This window comes from Sylvia atricapilla, chromosome Z (assembly GCF_009819655.1).
Source record: "Sylvia atricapilla isolate bSylAtr1 chromosome Z, bSylAtr1.pri, whole genome shotgun sequence".
In the NCBI taxonomy this organism is placed as follows: domain Eukaryota; kingdom Metazoa; phylum Chordata; class Aves; order Passeriformes; family Sylviidae; genus Sylvia; species Sylvia atricapilla.
The window spans coordinates 81,239,667-81,256,751 of NC_089174.1; the positions used below are offsets into that span (position 1 = coordinate 81,239,667).

Consider the following 17,085-nt stretch of genomic DNA (forward strand, 5'->3'; position numbering starts at 1 on the left):
ATATAGAGGTGTAAGAGGGAATAAAAATTTAAGGCACTGTGAATGCAACAGCTAGAGGAATCTGTTACCACCAGTGCCATGTTTTGTTGTGAATCTTCCAAAGACCAGTTAATGATACAATGAAAGAGAATCACTAATAGCACAGTGAATGCTATTACTGGAATGAGTGGAAATGTTTTGGGGGAAAGGAAACTGCCAGACAAGAATGAATGTTCTTCTGTTACCTGCTTAAATGTACGGAGTCTGTCCAGGGTTTTCTGTCGTTCCTGACTAACCCAGGAGCTCTTTCTTTCCTCTTCATCTTGCAACTGATCTCGTTTCTGAGAAAATATATGGAAAACATACGAATATTACATCCAGTGCTCTATTTGGCTTCACTAGAAAAAACTCTTCTCCTAAATGTGAAGGGTTACTTGAAAAGATACTTCTCAAATAAACCTAACTTCAAAACTTGGCCTCTGGCTTCTCCTTAAAAAAAAGTATACATTTCCCTATTAAAAATAGTACATATTTTGTAGTTTGTTTTCTCAAAGAAATGCAAAGCGCAGTAAAAAAATATTTCAGTCTTGAATAGGAACACTTGGAACACTGGTTACTTCAAGAGATGAGAGACAGCAAGTGACAGAATACTATACTTCAAGAATCCCCCTTGAATTAAAATTGCACAAATTAGCCAGAGAGCAAAGCAGTATCCATTTTCCCCTCATTCCAAGAACAAAATGACAGTCCAAATTGCAAGGCTGCCCATTTAAACAGGTCATATTAGTATTTTCAAAGTACAAGAATTCACAGAACTTAGTATCAAAAAGTTTTGAACCCAACAGTGAGCAAATTAAGTAAATGTTTTCCCACTTACATTTAAAACAGTAAATACAGGTTTGTGTTTACTCCAGCTTTTGTTGTTTAATCCAGCTTGATCTTCTGTCATTGCACTTTACTTAAAGGTCCTCACATTTAGAACAGTTGTGTTTTCTCTTGTACAGCGATTTTATCTTACAGTAACACACCATTGGATACATCTCCCTGAACTAATCATTCTTTCTTACAGAACTTCAGCAGAGCTACTACATCTTTCAAACAAACACTAACTCCTCAGTCAAATTTACTGGAAATGGAAGCTGATTACCAGAAGGTGAAATTCATTGCATGCAAGTTCAGAAGCTACCAGGAAAAATGATGTAACAGTTGACCACAAAGCAAAAACCCTGAGCAGAAACAGCAGCTTTAATTCTTAGGATGAGTCACAGCATTCGGTATTACTTTTGAAAGTGTATCTTCATAATCAAAAATTCTGATCACTTTTGTGAATCTTTTACTCTCATTCAGTCACCACAAAAGCAGAGTCTGCCTGCCATTTGCATAGGTCAGCTAGAAGTCTGGTGTCCTCCATAAAAAGCCAACTGCTGCGATTTGGAAGGAAAAAAGGAAGTATAGATGTGGTAGGGAGAGAAAGATGAGAACATGTCTAAAAAATAGTAAGGACAGAAAGCAGAAAAAGGTGAAGAGGAGGAGAAGCATGTGGTAAAAGAAAATAAGAACGATGGGCAAGAAGAAGTTGGAACAGAAGCATAAAAAAAGGAAGAAAAGTCGTTCTATCACTGTACCTGAATGTTACATATGCATTCAGATCAAACTTTTCCTGAAGTAGTCTCAAATTCAAGGGGTTCTTTTTGTTTTGGGAGACTTGCTTATTTGGTTTTGTTCCACTTTTAAGTAAAATTCCAATTTTTATTTGGTTTCAAATTTGGACTCACCTTTTCAAAAATTTTCTAACAGTTATCTTTTCAAAATTCTTAATGAAAACTAGTAATTTAAAACCTATTTTACCACAATGCTAGAATTTTTCAGTCCCATTTTTACCAGAAAAATCCCACACAAACACAAAAAAATTAGCATAAGGTTCTTTATATCAGTCAAGCAGGCAATTCCGTAATATAAACCTCTACAACACCTGAGAGACAAGGAAGTCCTTTGGCTTTGTCAAGTCTTATTTGTAATACTGATAAATGGGCTACAGTCCACACAGTAGACTTCTGTCTTCTTCTGCCTTATTATAAGAACTGATGAAAAAAATATTTTTTTAAAATTCCTGAAAGAATATTCCAATACATACTGCCTTTGACAAGTAGCCTTTCCATAAAATAAATTATGCAGCTGACTTCCTGGACAAATATATCAATGTTAAAAATGTATAAGGATGAAACAGAATCACTTTCACTAATCTAATTGAAGCCTGAATTAAAGAGACTTGGATTTCAATCCATCTTTGTCAGTGATCTTTATCAAATATTGATACTATATCAGCTCCCGAGACCTAGTCCAAAATTTGAATACTCTTATGGTAGGTCTACTAGGTACAGCGTAAGAGTTGGTCTGTTCTCTGCAATGAGACTATGAAAAAAATCATGGAGCACCCATCTGGAACTACAAGTTTATGCAACATAATTCCAGTAATTGCTTCAGTAAAAAGAAGAAAAGTAGCAACCAAGCTTATCAAGATTCAAGAATAAATACGTGTCATTTCCTTACTCCTATCATCATACACGGTACTCAGAGATGTACATAACAAATCACTCAGACTGTCCATTTTAGCATAAAGAACCATTCTACTTGCTTGGTTCCCATGTCTTCCTAACACAACTACATGTCTCTCCTTACCAGAATAATATGACACAGAAATCCATGGTGCAAAGGTCAAGAATACACACCATCTTTTGAAAGAGCTATCACACTCTGAATGCTCCCCTAATTAATGTATAATGAGGCATGCAAGCTATTAATGACAGGCTAAGCTCAACAGCACAAAACTCAAACTTACCAGCTGAACAGTATGGTGCATTTTGTACTCCTCCTCACTCTGGTGACGCTGTTGGACCTTCTCGTTATGCTTTGCAATACAGATCTCCTGCAGGGACATAAAATATAAACTATAAAGCATGCAATTTAAATACAGATTTACATAATGTCGTATTTAGCAAATGGCACCTAAAAAAATAGAAACTGCAAAGCCTTTTTCAGACAAGCTCATTTAACTTACAAAGAACTCTAACTGAAAAAAAAAATGAAAACCAAGCCAGAAAACCCCAAATTTATTACTTTTAACTATCAAAAGAACAGATCCATGTGACAGCTGCTTGTGAAGTTTGTTCTACAGTACCAGCACAAGAGTGGCAAAAAACCACCCATCTGTCAACACTTCATAAAGCCCTTGTTTAACCCCATGTATTTACACACATGGAAAATAACTAACTTCAGTTTAGACAAATAGACAGCTTCCCATTAACAGGTGTCAGTTCATCTGTTCCATGCACTATCAGCACAGACAGGAATAAAGTTGTTACAATCCATCATGTTCATTTATTACACTGAGTTCACATCTCTAACACCTGGTTTAAAACAAGAATTTGTTAGATTGTCTGCAAATAAGAATAAGTTAAAAAACAATCTACTAGGCTATATTACAACCGTTGACATGAAGCTGACTGTCAAACTTCAAGTAGATAGACAATTCATTGGATTATACTGAGGGCCAGGAAATTGGACAGTACAAGCAACGGAATTAGACCTGGTACAAGCACCATGCAGAACTAGAAAAAAGTCAGATATACAGACATAAACAAATCTCACAGCTGTGGAAGAAGGTGCAATGTTAGCAGTTTGAAGTGTGACTCCAGATAGAGCTAATGGAGTTCCCAAGTATCATTCAGTATGACTTTCTGGGTAGATCCAGAAAAAAACTTTGTCATTGAAAGCATTGCTTGAGGGAGCTGGTAGAGTAAAGCATAAAAATAAGGTGGGAAGGGACTCAAGAAACCTCACTATTTTGGATGCTTAAAAATGCAGAAAAAGCTGTTCTTTTGCAAGTTATCTGTTGACAAGCTTTGATCAAATAAAAAAGTAACCAGTGTTCCTGTATAGGACTAAAACCATCAAGGTTGCTGCTATGTACAGGTAACTGACAAAAGCAAAGATTTCTCTGCAAATACTGTCCCACCTTCATCAGAGGTATACCACAGAATGGCTTAGCTGGGAAGAGATCTTAAAGCTCATTTAGTGCCAACCTCCCTGCCACAGACAAGGAACTTTCCACTAAACCAGGCTACTCAGGGCCCCATCCAACCTGGCCTTGAAGATTTCCCGGGATGGGGCATCTACAACTTCTCAGGGCAACCTGTGTCACCAGCTCACCACCCCCAAAGTAAAAAAAATTTCTTTCTAACAGCTATTTAATTTAAATCTCTCCTGGTTTAAAACTGTTCCCCCTTGTCCATGTAAAGTATCTGTCCATGTCAAAGTGTCCATGTCATTCTTCCTCTTTTTTTATAAGCACTCTTATGTCCTGAAATGCTGTCCTGAGGTCACCAGGTCCCCCCAGAGCTTTCTTTTCTCCAGGCTGGACAACACCTGCCTCCTGCCATAGGAGAGGTGCTCCAACCCTCTGATCATCTTTGTGGACCTACTCTGGACGTGCTGTAACAGGACCAACATATACAGCCAAACACTGCTGGGTTTTGTGTTTCTTTCTGGAGGCTGTTTATCCCCTTGTGAAAAGAGTTAATCCTGGAACAGTCAATCAATTTAATTTGTAGCTGCAAAAATATGTAGTATTTCATCTCTGTGTTTCAAAGACACAGCAAGCTACATAATGCTAATAGAGAATCTGAATAACTTTCTGTAATACTCATAGCTAGTTAATGGTTTTTTCTCTATTAAGGTTTTAAATATTATAAAACAATAAGAAAATGTAAGTTAAGCATGGTTTGGGTTTTTCACATGTCTCAAAAACTCGGAGGACACCATTTTATGTAAAAAATTACTTTAGCATCAGTATTTAAACCTTTCTGATTAAATACTTAAAGTAAAAGGTATTTTAAGTATGCAAAGAGGACAAACCTGACCAAAATATATTTGGTGCTGACTTTGTATTAATAAAAAAACCTACTTCGAAGTAATTAGATTTCTTTGACATTAAATAATAATAACCACTACTAGGGGCTGAAACCATATTGCAGAACAGGATTCGAAATCTGAATAATTTTAATTAATTACAGAAATGGTCTAAGAAAAAAGGAAAGGTTGCAATTTCAGAGCGACAAATGCAGGGTTCTACTTGTAGACAAGCTTAAGTGTACTTGTAGACAAGATTAACTGACTTCAAACACAGCATGAAATAAAAAACACCCAGATGGCAGCATTAAGAAAACTATCTGGATGATTACAACAGATGACAAGTTCAATATATACCAACGATTTCTGGCAAAAAAACCAAAACAACAAAACCAAACATAATAATTTGGTGTATGAGCAGGAATACACAGCCTAATGCACATGCAAGGCAACCCTTACTTATAAGCACTGGGAAGCAGGCACATTATCACAGAATCATCAGGTTGGGAAGAGACCTTTCAGTCTCTTTCAGAAGATCATTCAGTCCAACTGTCCACCCAGCACTGCCATTGTAACCACTAAACCATCATGCAGCACCAGATCCAGACACCTCTAAACACCTCCAGGAATGATTTTACCACCTCCCCGTGAAATTACGTCCAGTGAGAGCCACTGAACGTGGCTCTCAAGAGCCATATTTCATATCTCAAGAAATATGTCAATCAACTGTAAGAAATTGGGAAAGCAACAAGAAGTAATGCCCTTTCTTCCTTTAATCAACTGACTGATTTCACAATATCAAATTGTACTTCTGTCAAAAAGACAAAAAGAGCTGAGGAACCATTTCAACCTTTGTTACCAGATAAACTACAATGTTTAAGATAAGTAACATGTAATATACGTAAAAAACATCTGCATTAGCATTTTATCTAAATAGTTCCAGTGAGTCTTGCTTTCAGCTTAAAAAAAACAGCCCAATTAAAAGGTTAGCTTTCCATGTGCAAAACCCATATTTTACTATAAGCATTCAGTGGAGTTATGTTCTTATGCTGCTGTTGTTGTAATAGTAATAATAACAGAATACTGATAATCCTACGCCAGCTGTCACTGCACCTACATAACATGTATTTTGGCATGGGCTGTGCTTTAAAATGTGGGCTTGCCAAACTCTAAAGTTGTCCTATGAAATGAACACAAAGACACGTGAAGGAATTTTCCTAGATGAAAGCACACGGTAAGAACATATCCTAAACAGCTTCAACAACCAGTTGCTTCTCCCAGTCTGCTTGGGATAAGGAATACTCTTCCCAGGGGCAATGTCATCACAGCTCTGTTTTTCAAAGACTCTTTTCGAGATGCCTTCTATGCCTTTTTTTTTACCTTGATTCTTGCTATAAATCTAGCTCCCTAATAAATCAGCTGCTTGTTCCATATGATAATCTAATTAATACTAATGTGTAGCCAGCAGGGGGTAGACTGGCATAACAATAGTAATTTCCTGCATGAAAAATCTATAGCTAGCTCTCTGGAATAAGGAAAAAAAAAAAAAAAAAGGTGAAACTGCTATTAAAAATACATTTTTTAATAACTCACTGTCATCAACACAAAGGTACATCAGGAAATGATTGTTTAAAAAATGAAAATAGATTTGTATTAAAAAAAGAGAATAAAGAGTTTATACTCATGGTAGTACGCTGAAAAAATATCAAACTCTGTAAAACCATGAATTTTTAAAATGCCAGTTCAGTTATTCTAGAGCCATGACTGAATTATGTTTCTAATACACCTTTAACAGAAGTTTCTAAATAAAAGCTTGATACAATTATTTGACATCACTGAAAAACTGATGCATCTTCTGCAAAATTAGGGAAGGAATTTCTGAAAAACAAAATAGATACTATGGTCACTGAAGTTTGTATTTAAATTACAAATTGTCTTACCTTATAAAGAGTAATTTATTTCCTTTCACTGTATTATCTCCTCAATAGAAAAGAATTTCAAATACCTGGATAATGAAATTACCTTCTTCCAAAAAATAAAACTGTTGATAGGGAAAAATTTCCTATTGTTTCCTTAATTCTGCTATTTGCTGCTAGAAAGGAAATGTTGTCCTAAGGGCATCTTCAGTTGCCAAAATCTTGATAATGAGAAAGCACTGTAATTTCTAAACATATCACAAGACTGAGCTATACACCACTTAATGCATAGCTTACTTTTGCTCTCAACTATAGAACTGACAAGTTTTAGAAAAACCTCAACAAAACCACAACCAAAAAAAAAAAAAAAAAAAAAAAAAAACCCAAAAAAACAAAACAAAACAAAACAAAACAAAACAAAACAAAAAAACAAAAAAACCAAAAAAAAAACAAAACAAAACAAAAAAAAAACCCAAAAAAACCAAAACAAAACACAACCCACCAATCCACTCCAAAACAGAACACCTGTTTAGAAGTCTGTTTTAAGATGCTTTGTTGAAACATGCAAAGTCAGGAACACAGGAACACCATCTGAAAAGCATTAAGTACACCCTCATCTCAGTTCAACAACAAATGTTTCTTAATTGAGACAGACAGAGAGATTTACCATACAGTATGTACTTTCCATATTCACCCTCAAAAAGTCACTTTTCTTCACATAGCATTCAGTCATCACTGCCCTCATTCTCACCATCTACAGTCTGCTTTTGTATCCCATCTGTATCTTAGTTCTGCATACGTGATTTAACCTGCAAACTCTTCAGAGCAACAATCTTTTTTTCTCCCACAAATACTCACACCAGGCACCTTAAATAGTGTAAAATAATTAACAATACTTTGCATTATCTCTAGAAAAGTCATTGAAAATTACAAAGCTTGCTTAAAAAATGAGACAAATCTATGAGTTTTGATTTTCAGGTAATTGCTAGAAAGCTTAGGAGGATACTGCATTATCCAGCAGCAAGAAGATAAGCTAAAAAATGGCCATATTCTTTTCTGCCCAGCAAGTGGCACACAGTGGCACACAACAGATTCTGCCCTTTCTTTTTGCTCAAATAAAGATAATTTATCTTCTCCTGCAAGTTTAAACACACATTGATCTACACTGTGATTTTTCTAGAAACTGGAAGTTAAGTATCTCCCTGCAGGACCCAACTGCAGAGAATGCTGTGCTGGGCAATGACATAAGTAAGAGAACTGGAAATAGTTCTGAGAGCAATGTAATGTCCAAGTTCCACATGGACACATTACCTCAGATCCTGAAAGCAGTATAGCCACAGCTATCCCCTATCTTCTAATGCTGAGAAGATGTAACTGTACCACTCCTGCCTGCAGATGCAGACGAGCAACACACCACTGTACACAGCTTTGCATCTTGTCACAGTGCACAGCCAGGCATGCTGCTGCTGCTGCTGCTACTACTGCTACAGCCAAAACCAATTTCTTCAGCTTAAACAAGGCATTCTATCACAGCACAACCTTGAAACAAATGAGCCACTGAAGGTGACTGGATCATTATACAGATATACAGGCATGCTAAAAAATCTATACTCCTGCTCCAGGGTTTCTTCTTGGCCTGTGAACTCCAGCAAGTTAAGCAAAGAACAGCAAACAGCCTGTTGCTTTTAAACAGGTTTGTCTACTTTGTAAGGTGCCAGCAGTTTCTTTTCATAGCCAGAAAAAAATACAGTATTATGCTGTAGCCTGTGTAAATTAGTGTAACACAACAGGTAAGTTCACTTACTTAAAACACTAACAAGGTTCCTGATACTTTTTCTCTTTACAAACTCATGTAAAACAAACAGAATGACTAAGCAAGCTACTTCATATAATCAGCTAACAAGAGACTTTTCTTCTAATACTTCAGTTGCAGTCTTCTCCATAGTGGGTTAACTAGAAACCAGGCAATGGCTGACAAAATACAAAAAATCCAACATATAAAATGTATCAACAACTTTTCATTTGCTCTTTTATGCTTCAGATTTAGGTACAGAAATAGATATATTAATTACCAAGTGGAGGGAAGACCTGAAGGGTTTACTGTCAATCTGCTAGAACTCTTTATACGAAGAGGTAATATTTCACATAAAGGGACATGACTGGGAACACACAACCAAACTGACCATTCATCCTAATCCAAATTGAGGCCTCCACTGGCATTTCTGCATTGTTTTATAGTACATAGTATGGGGTGGAACCTATCTTCTAACAATTACTACAATGGTCTCTCAGAATTTTGACCTAAATAGCACACCTAGAATTACAAGTTAAGAATATAGACTAGATTTCATACAGAGCTGCCAAATACAGAGTACCAACAACACAAAACGTAAGTTTAAAAGGATGGGGTAAGAGAATGAAAATAGAACTCATTCGTAGGAAACATACTTACAAATTCTCTTCTGCAAACATACAAAACTACTCCCATAAAAACATTCATCCTAGCATGTACTTCCCACATGAAAGTATTCTGATTAGTTAATACAAGTTTATTTGTTGACTTCAAAGTAACTGAAGGTTCCTTTAAAGCTAGAAGAAAGGTAAACAGTCTTAAATGTATCAATGTAATAATACATGCTATTTTATTTAATATTCTGCAAAACAACTTTTAGCAAACAATGAATGTAATCCACAAAAATTCTGAGAAACCTGTATCTGAAAGGAAACCTTTTGAAGTTTTATTAAATTTGCTAATTATATCCAAAAAAACCCCAATTAAACAGTACCTTCTTATTTCTGAGGTAGGCTTTCTTGGCTGAAATACGTCCACGCCTTGCTTCCAGCTGGCGGATTTTTTGTTGTAACTTTTGCAGCTCCTCTTTTTGCAGGTGTACAGATGTTGCCATATCCTCTTTTTCAAGCATGGCCTCCATACTTTCATAAGTATCATAATACACCACCTCATCTCTCTTCTCTGTTTTAAAGATGTCAGCAATAAAAAAACTAAAGTTTGTATTTGATCAATGGTTCGTATTTGATTAACATTTTTTTTTCCTCAACAACAACCCTCCCACCGAGTTAAAGTTTGATGCAGAAGAATGCCACAGCCCTTTCAGAGGAGTAGTATTAAAAATCAGTAGGTCAGAGGAAAAACATTAAACAGCAAGGCACTACACAGCTTTGAAGTCTTTATGAGAAATAGAAATTATACCAATGAAGCTCAGCCTGCTATTCAGGCAAGCTCAGAGTATTAAAACACAAATGCAATTCTAAGTGTAGAGCTGTTACATGTGGCCTAATTTGAACACAATGCCCACACATGTCTTTGGGTCTCACAAGAGACCCATGGCGTGTAGAAATTTTCTCTGGTCTTCACCATGAAGTTCAGGATAGACAAGACTATCTGAAGTTTTTGGCATGAGATTCTTCTGTTACAACCAACGGGTAGGTTCGTGTTAGGGGACTCAGACAACAGGACATCAAAAATCCTCTCACAGGTTTTTGATGTCCCAGTCACTGCTTCTGGGAGGGAGGGAAGACAATTTCAGTGCAATCCTTCAAAGCATTACAGGCCTGAAAAGGAGGTAATTACTAATAGTTTTATCAACACTCATGATTTTTAGCTTCCTGAGTGAAGCATTTGGAATAACACTGAGCTCATCTCTAAATGCTGCCTTCTCATCTCTTGCCAAGAAGGGAAGAGTGGTGATTATAAATCCTTGAAGAATGTTGGGATGAAGATGCAGCAAAGACCTCTTGTTCTTTATTCCACTGGCATACAAAGGAGGATATATTTGTAATACACCAAGAAGGAAATGCATTACTGCTGTCTGAAACAGGCAGATGCAGCCAGCATGTCTGTCAAGTGCCTATTCTACAGGAACACCAAAATTTCTTATTTCAATTCTATCAGCTACTTTCAGAAAGGCTGTAATTTCTTCTACTTCAGCTACTTGGATACATGGGGACAGGCACAGGATTTTCCTCAGTACACAGTCCATTATAAAAGCTGTTGTCACTTCATGTTATTTGTGTGTACAGTCTCTGCTGCAACCAGAATTCTGCCTGCCATGCTAATTTCAGCTCAGTAGAAGTCATGGCAGGTCCAGACAATAAAGTATAGCAAGATATTCACCTTACAATAAAAGCTAATAAAACATACCAAACAGTTTCTTCACTTCAGCACTCAGTTTAAAAAATAAAAACCCTGTAAAGCTTCATCAATATGCAAAAACTGCCAAGCCACTGGAACTCTCTTTGAGATACCACTGAGTAAGATGAAGACTCACAGCTGACAATTATATTTCACCCTGCAGTTATAAAACCAGAGAATTTACAGCTGAATTTTGCTTTAGAAGACTTTGATGCAAAGTTAAAGACAGAAATATACAAGTCCCCCCATTACAAAACCATTTTGATAAGAATGTATGTATACTTCATACAAATAAGATAAAAACCCTTGTAAATTCTACCTAGTAAAGTCATGTTTTGAGAATTTCAATGAAGGTATTTGCTTAATGACAGTGAAAAACTACTAGTGTTGCTCATAATATGGCAATCTATTATCACTTAATCCTTTCCAGATCCTTTGCTGAATTTGCAAAGATGTTATTCTAGGTGTTATTGGCAACCAACTGCAGTCAATTCAAACCATGCTCTCAAAATATTCATTGAGAACTCTCTGAACTAGCTCTGCAGAACCAATACAGTCAAAGACAAGAGAAGCAACAGCATCCACCAGGCTTGCACACATGAATTTCAAATCATATAGATGTGCAAAATCAAAGTCTGTTACTCTACTATCAGTACTCTTTAAAAAGAAAGTATAACAGACCATGCTTTTCTTTTGACATCATAGGAAACAACACATATTAAAAGACCACTGAATGTTTTAGACGCTTGAATTTAGATTTGGCGCTGAACAGCCTCAAACATATTCAGTCATTTCCACATCACAGTATTTTTCACATTAATTTTCTATCTACCTAAGGAAAGTCTGAGAAGGTAATTTCATGCGTTTAACAGTCCCCACACATTTAGGAACTGCAGTTTTCATTTCTGCCCTATGGGATAGTTTGGGATTTATTATTAAACAATATCTTACAAATTCAAAAGAGCAAAGGAAGGGACAAGGAGGGAAGGAACTAGCTGACTGAGGGTTTTATTTTGGATTAGGTTGTGGGTTGAAGGCTCTGTTGAGATTTCTGGAGAAAACATTAATGACAAATTGTATTGCCCTGTGACATTTTTACAGCTTAGTCTCTGACGGCCCAGTGGTTTTACTATCACTACACCAAAGACAAAGGATTTTGATACGCATTTCTTCTTGGTCTCCTGTTCAGGGGATTTCTTTCATTCATAAGTAAGCAGACCATACCAAGCCTTCAATACCAAAACTACGTGCCCAATTTCCCAGCCCAAAATCTATCTACCTCAAAACCACTAACTAATTCTCCATAGAAACATCCAGTCACAGCTGCCACATTTCAGTTAGTAATTTACAAACTTTCTAATCCTTATGTTCCAAACATACTGTTAATAGTTGTTTCCACCACAAGCCATAAGAATGGAGATTGATGTTAGAGACAAATCTGTGATACCTGTGTTTTCCCCTTCTTCAGCAGTTACTCATAATACAATCCAGCTTCTGATCTCTCTTAGTATCTTCTATCCATAGCAAAATTTTTTATGCAAGCCCTACACTCTACACTCTAAAAACAAAGCTTCCTTAAATACAAACATTAAAGATGGAAAGGTCTAAAGGACAGAACTGGATTGAAAAATGCTCTATGATCTACAGGCACTGTTTCCCCAGTTTTTAAGTACATGAGGTGTTAGTAGGATAGTCAGTTCTGGAAGTATAAGGTTTGCATTGACGCTCGAAATCTGAGGTAACAGTATGAGCTTCAAGTGTAACAAAAGGAATCCAATTTGCAGATTTAGCTTTTGAAAGCAAATCACCTTCAAGAAACAAGTAATATCAATGTGCATTGTGTATTTTTAGTTAGACAAATCCAGTAATTAAGACATTTCCTCCTTCCTGATCTTAGTTCTTCAAAACTTATATAGTTTGTGTGTCTTATATGTAATTTTCCAAGAGAGGCAATGGGGGACCATATCAGAATTTCTGTATGTGTATGTATCTGCGTTATAAACAGGTGTAAATTTTGATTTAATAGTACTTTTGCAGCTCTTCACATGGCAAAGAATCTGTTATCATTTCAATTCCCACAGGCTTCCTTGGACTCTTAGGAAGAAAATGATCTTTCACAGATTATGTGTTAATTTAAATAAATAAAGCACCTGACATCAATCTTCTGATGCTTTCAAGCTGTGCTGTCAGGAGCAGCTCTTCACATTTCAAGATCTCGAACTGCACTTCATATAACTGAAGCTGTAGATCATAGTAATCAGCTTCTAAGTGATCCAAATGGGCTAAGGCTTCTGTACCACCTTTCAGGCTCTGCATCTAAATAAAAAGAGAAAACAACAAACAAACAAAAACAATACAACTCCAGGATAATGATGAGAACAAAAACACAGACTTCATGATTATAGCTAGATGTTGTCTTGTATCTTGATACAGTAAATGTAATATGTTAAAACTGAACACATCAAGTCCCTAAGATACATTCTGATCAGACACACACTTTAAGATGCCTTTAATGTTTGACATTTTTTTCTACATGGCAGTGAAATAAATCCATGGCATTGAATTATGTTTTGTGACGGTTAAGCATCAAGTCATGTATGATGTGAAACATCCCTCATACTCTTTTACTCTAACACTTGATTCTCTGAAGGTACATAATTAAATTAGAATTCTCCTATCTTCAATCCCAAGAATCTGAAAGCAGGGATCTAGAAAGCTACAGATAGAGCTTGCAAAAGCAGAACTGAGGAAAATATTTGAAAGGATGTGAAAACACGGATAAATACATGCACTGATCATCTTGTAATGACAACTTAGTCGTTCCACTCTTTCTGGAGTCTTTCACAGATTAAAATACTTATATATATTTCAGTACTCATTTGTATTGTATGTTTGAATAGAAAAGTAACACACAACCAAAGTGAACTGCAGCCATTCGCTTTCATTCAGACAAACAAGATTTATCTGCTCAATACAGTCAGCCGTTCAGATCATATTTAAGAAATACCAGCATGTAAGGAAATCTTACGTGCTCAGTTTGGACAGAACTCATGCACCTCTAAAACCTGCATGCAGAAGAGCTGGGGCCACATCACAATTCTTTACCTGCTCAAAATATGTATATTTGATAGTTTCTCTCAGATACTGGATAAAAGTAATAGTAAATTTTAATGAAGATTTGTGACATGTCCACCCTATTATTCAGAAGAAATGTCCAGTTTCATATTACAGACAGTCAGTCATTAAAAAGGGATGTCTACCAAGCAAAAATACAAAAATATATTTAGCTATATATTTCAAAAATATTTGCTAGCATGTTCTCTAACTATGGTGTTATCTTCTGTAAAACTCATTCTATAACGAATAGCCACAAATGGGTTGAGTTTTATTTATCATACACATTTAATTATGACTACACTAAACTAGAAAGATATGTGTACTGAATTAAACCAATGATCCATTTTACTCAATACCCTGTTTCAGGAAAAAGCTGTTAACTGCAAAAATCCAGGAAGATGAAACATAACAGGCAGTGAGTGCAATGATAGCTTCTCAGAATGATTCATCAGCCTCTAGCACACCCCGTAGCACAACTCAAACCACACTGCTGCCTCTTATACTCTTATAAAAACCAGACTTACTGGACTTAATTCATAAATTTTTCCTATCCCTTTTTTTTTTTTTTTTTTCTTTTTTAGGCATGTATGCTTTTTAGCACTTGCATCAGTATCAATTGACAGGGATTTCAAGGCTCAATTAATGCAAATGGTTCTGTGTGCTATACTTACTTCCATATGAGACAGCCAGACAGAAGATCTGTAAATCACTTCTATTTTTAAGTTTCTTCTGCTGTATTTTGTACTTCTGTATACATCTTTTGTATTTCAACTATTAGTCTGAAAACTCCAGTAAGTCCTTAAGTGAACACCAGAAACCTTAAAATCATTAACGTATCATGTATATACTCAAGTTCAGTGTTAAACAAAAATGTCTTGTTATGCCATTTTATTACTGTGCATCTATATTAAGTTACTAATTTGACCAGAACAATAAATGACATAATGATCATATAACTGGAATGAACTTCAGCCTACTTGTCAAGCCAAGAGGACTGGATCTCTTGAACTCTCCAGTTTTTCCATATAGGAGGGATAATGTTTATTGTTCAGGCAGGATATTAGCATTTTTCAAGGGTTTCATCACTGTAAAAATGCAGCAAAATTTGGTGGGTTTGGAGGTGAGGGAAGTGAGTGTGGGAAATGTTTGTTTTTTTAAAATTAAGGTAGTGTTAAACATGGCCACACCTAAGAGCTTCCCTTTTTCCATGAACTGTAAAATTGACTCAAACCTTCACAATATTTTTTTCTTAGAAACAGATGTTCCCAAATTTAAATCAAAATGTGAGGGAGCAAGCGAGCAGCCACATGGCTCTTGGTTGCTGGCTGGGGTTAAAACACCACAGCAGTGGAACAAAAAACCTAAGGTGAGGAGATCCAAGTTCAATTTCCTGTAATGCCACAACTTTCTGCCTTAAGGAAAGCAAATAGTTTAATCTCTACAGCCTTTGTTGTTGCACTCATACCAATCAGAGGGTGGTTGCATTCACCAAATCATAGAGTGGTTTGGGTTGGAAAGGATGTGAAATTTTATCAAGTTCCAAGCCCTCCACCACGGACAGGGACATTCACTACACCAGACTGCTCAGAGCTCCATCCAATCTGGCCTTGAACACTTCTCAGGATGCTGATCCACAGCTTCTCCGGGCAACCTGTGCCAGTGCTACTCCCTCAAAGCAAAGAATTTCTTCCTAATATGTAATTTAAACCCATCCACTTTCAGTTTAAAGCCATTTCTTCAAACCACAATATACCCTCATTAAAAATTTCTTTTCCAAGACAAAATGTTTAAAAATCCATAGACAACCTGCTGAACATCAACACCGTCCTCAAAAAAAGTCATATCATGTCTTTGTTCTGAATTGTCATTTTTCTCTCACCTAAAATCCCAATGTATTAATTTCTAGAGTATTTTAGTCTCTTCAAACAAATAACCCTGTTTTTATCCTCTAGAATATAGTAGCTAAATGCTTTGCCAGGAAGAATTTCAGTTCTACAAACATTTTCTTTATAAGACTGCCACCATTCTTTGCCAAGATGCGATTCCCAGTCACATTTCCCACATTCAACTCTGTATTCAGACTCAAAGCTCCCTATACCTTGTAATACACCATCCAAATCACCATGCCCACTAGATGTTCTTTATTTCTCTGTCCCCAAAACCCCAAACTCGCAGCTCAGCACTTTCATCCCAATGTATACCGCAATGAATCCTGTGCAGCCCCTAATACTTTAGCATATCAGACCAAACATTCACTCATTTACCAGACTGAGATCTCATTCAACAAAAATTCACAGGTCTCCACAGAGAGAAAAATAAGACGTACCATGAAAAGCAGATGCACATTTGCTCTAACTGAAAATATTCAATATATTTCCAATTAGTACTACTGGACTGCCTCATCAAGCCTTGGCTAAGGCTAACAACAGCCTGACAAACCCAGGTTTTCAGACAACTCTTGGATTGCCAAATCTAAAGAGCACTGAAATGCAGTAAACCTATTTTTGTCCTGTGGGTCTTGTATGTACTCTCTCTTTCCCGCAGATCAAGCTGTCTTCCACAGAAGCTCTTAAAATAGATGCATAGTCTATCAGCCTTACAAACCTACCAGCCTTTGCAGTGCTGAAGTCGTGAGCTCTCTGGATAACCTTTTCATAACAGCACCATCAGTTTAGTCACATTTTGCTGAAATGTTTGGAAAGTTCTCCTAAAACAATCATTTAATTGCTAGAACACACATTAACGTTATGACAGAAAGTTCTTCACACCAAACACCCATGTGGTAGCAAAGTTTAAAAGAGAACTTGTAGTATTGTTACTATTGAGGAGTTGTCATAAAACCCAATAAACATGGATTTTTTCCTGCTAAGGAATTTAAGCACTCTTATGCACTACCTCTTTTCTCAGGAAAAGTGTAGCTAGCACAGTCCCTCTAGAAGATTGCCTTAGTAATTAAGGTAAGCAGAGAAAGAGAGTGCAACATAACCATCCAGCTACCCATATATTTAGTAA

At 36.3% G+C, this 17,085-nt stretch overlaps 1 protein-coding gene across 1 annotated transcript in view; it reads right to left on the reverse strand.

Moving 5' to 3' along the window:
* The window catches only part of JMY (junction mediating and regulatory protein, p53 cofactor), a 64,386-nt gene that overhangs the window by 12,393 nt on the left and 34,908 nt on the right, over window positions 1-17,085 (reverse strand). The window contains exons 5-8 of the mRNA XM_066338713.1: window positions 13,107-13,272; window positions 9,590-9,777; window positions 2,819-2,905; window positions 225-320 (exon numbers count right to left, since the gene is read on the reverse strand). Of these exons, the coding sequence (XP_066194810.1) occupies window positions 225-320; window positions 2,819-2,905; window positions 9,590-9,777; window positions 13,107-13,272 (537 nt within the window). The remainder of the gene's footprint in view (window positions 1-224; window positions 321-2,818; window positions 2,906-9,589; window positions 9,778-13,106; window positions 13,273-17,085) is intronic.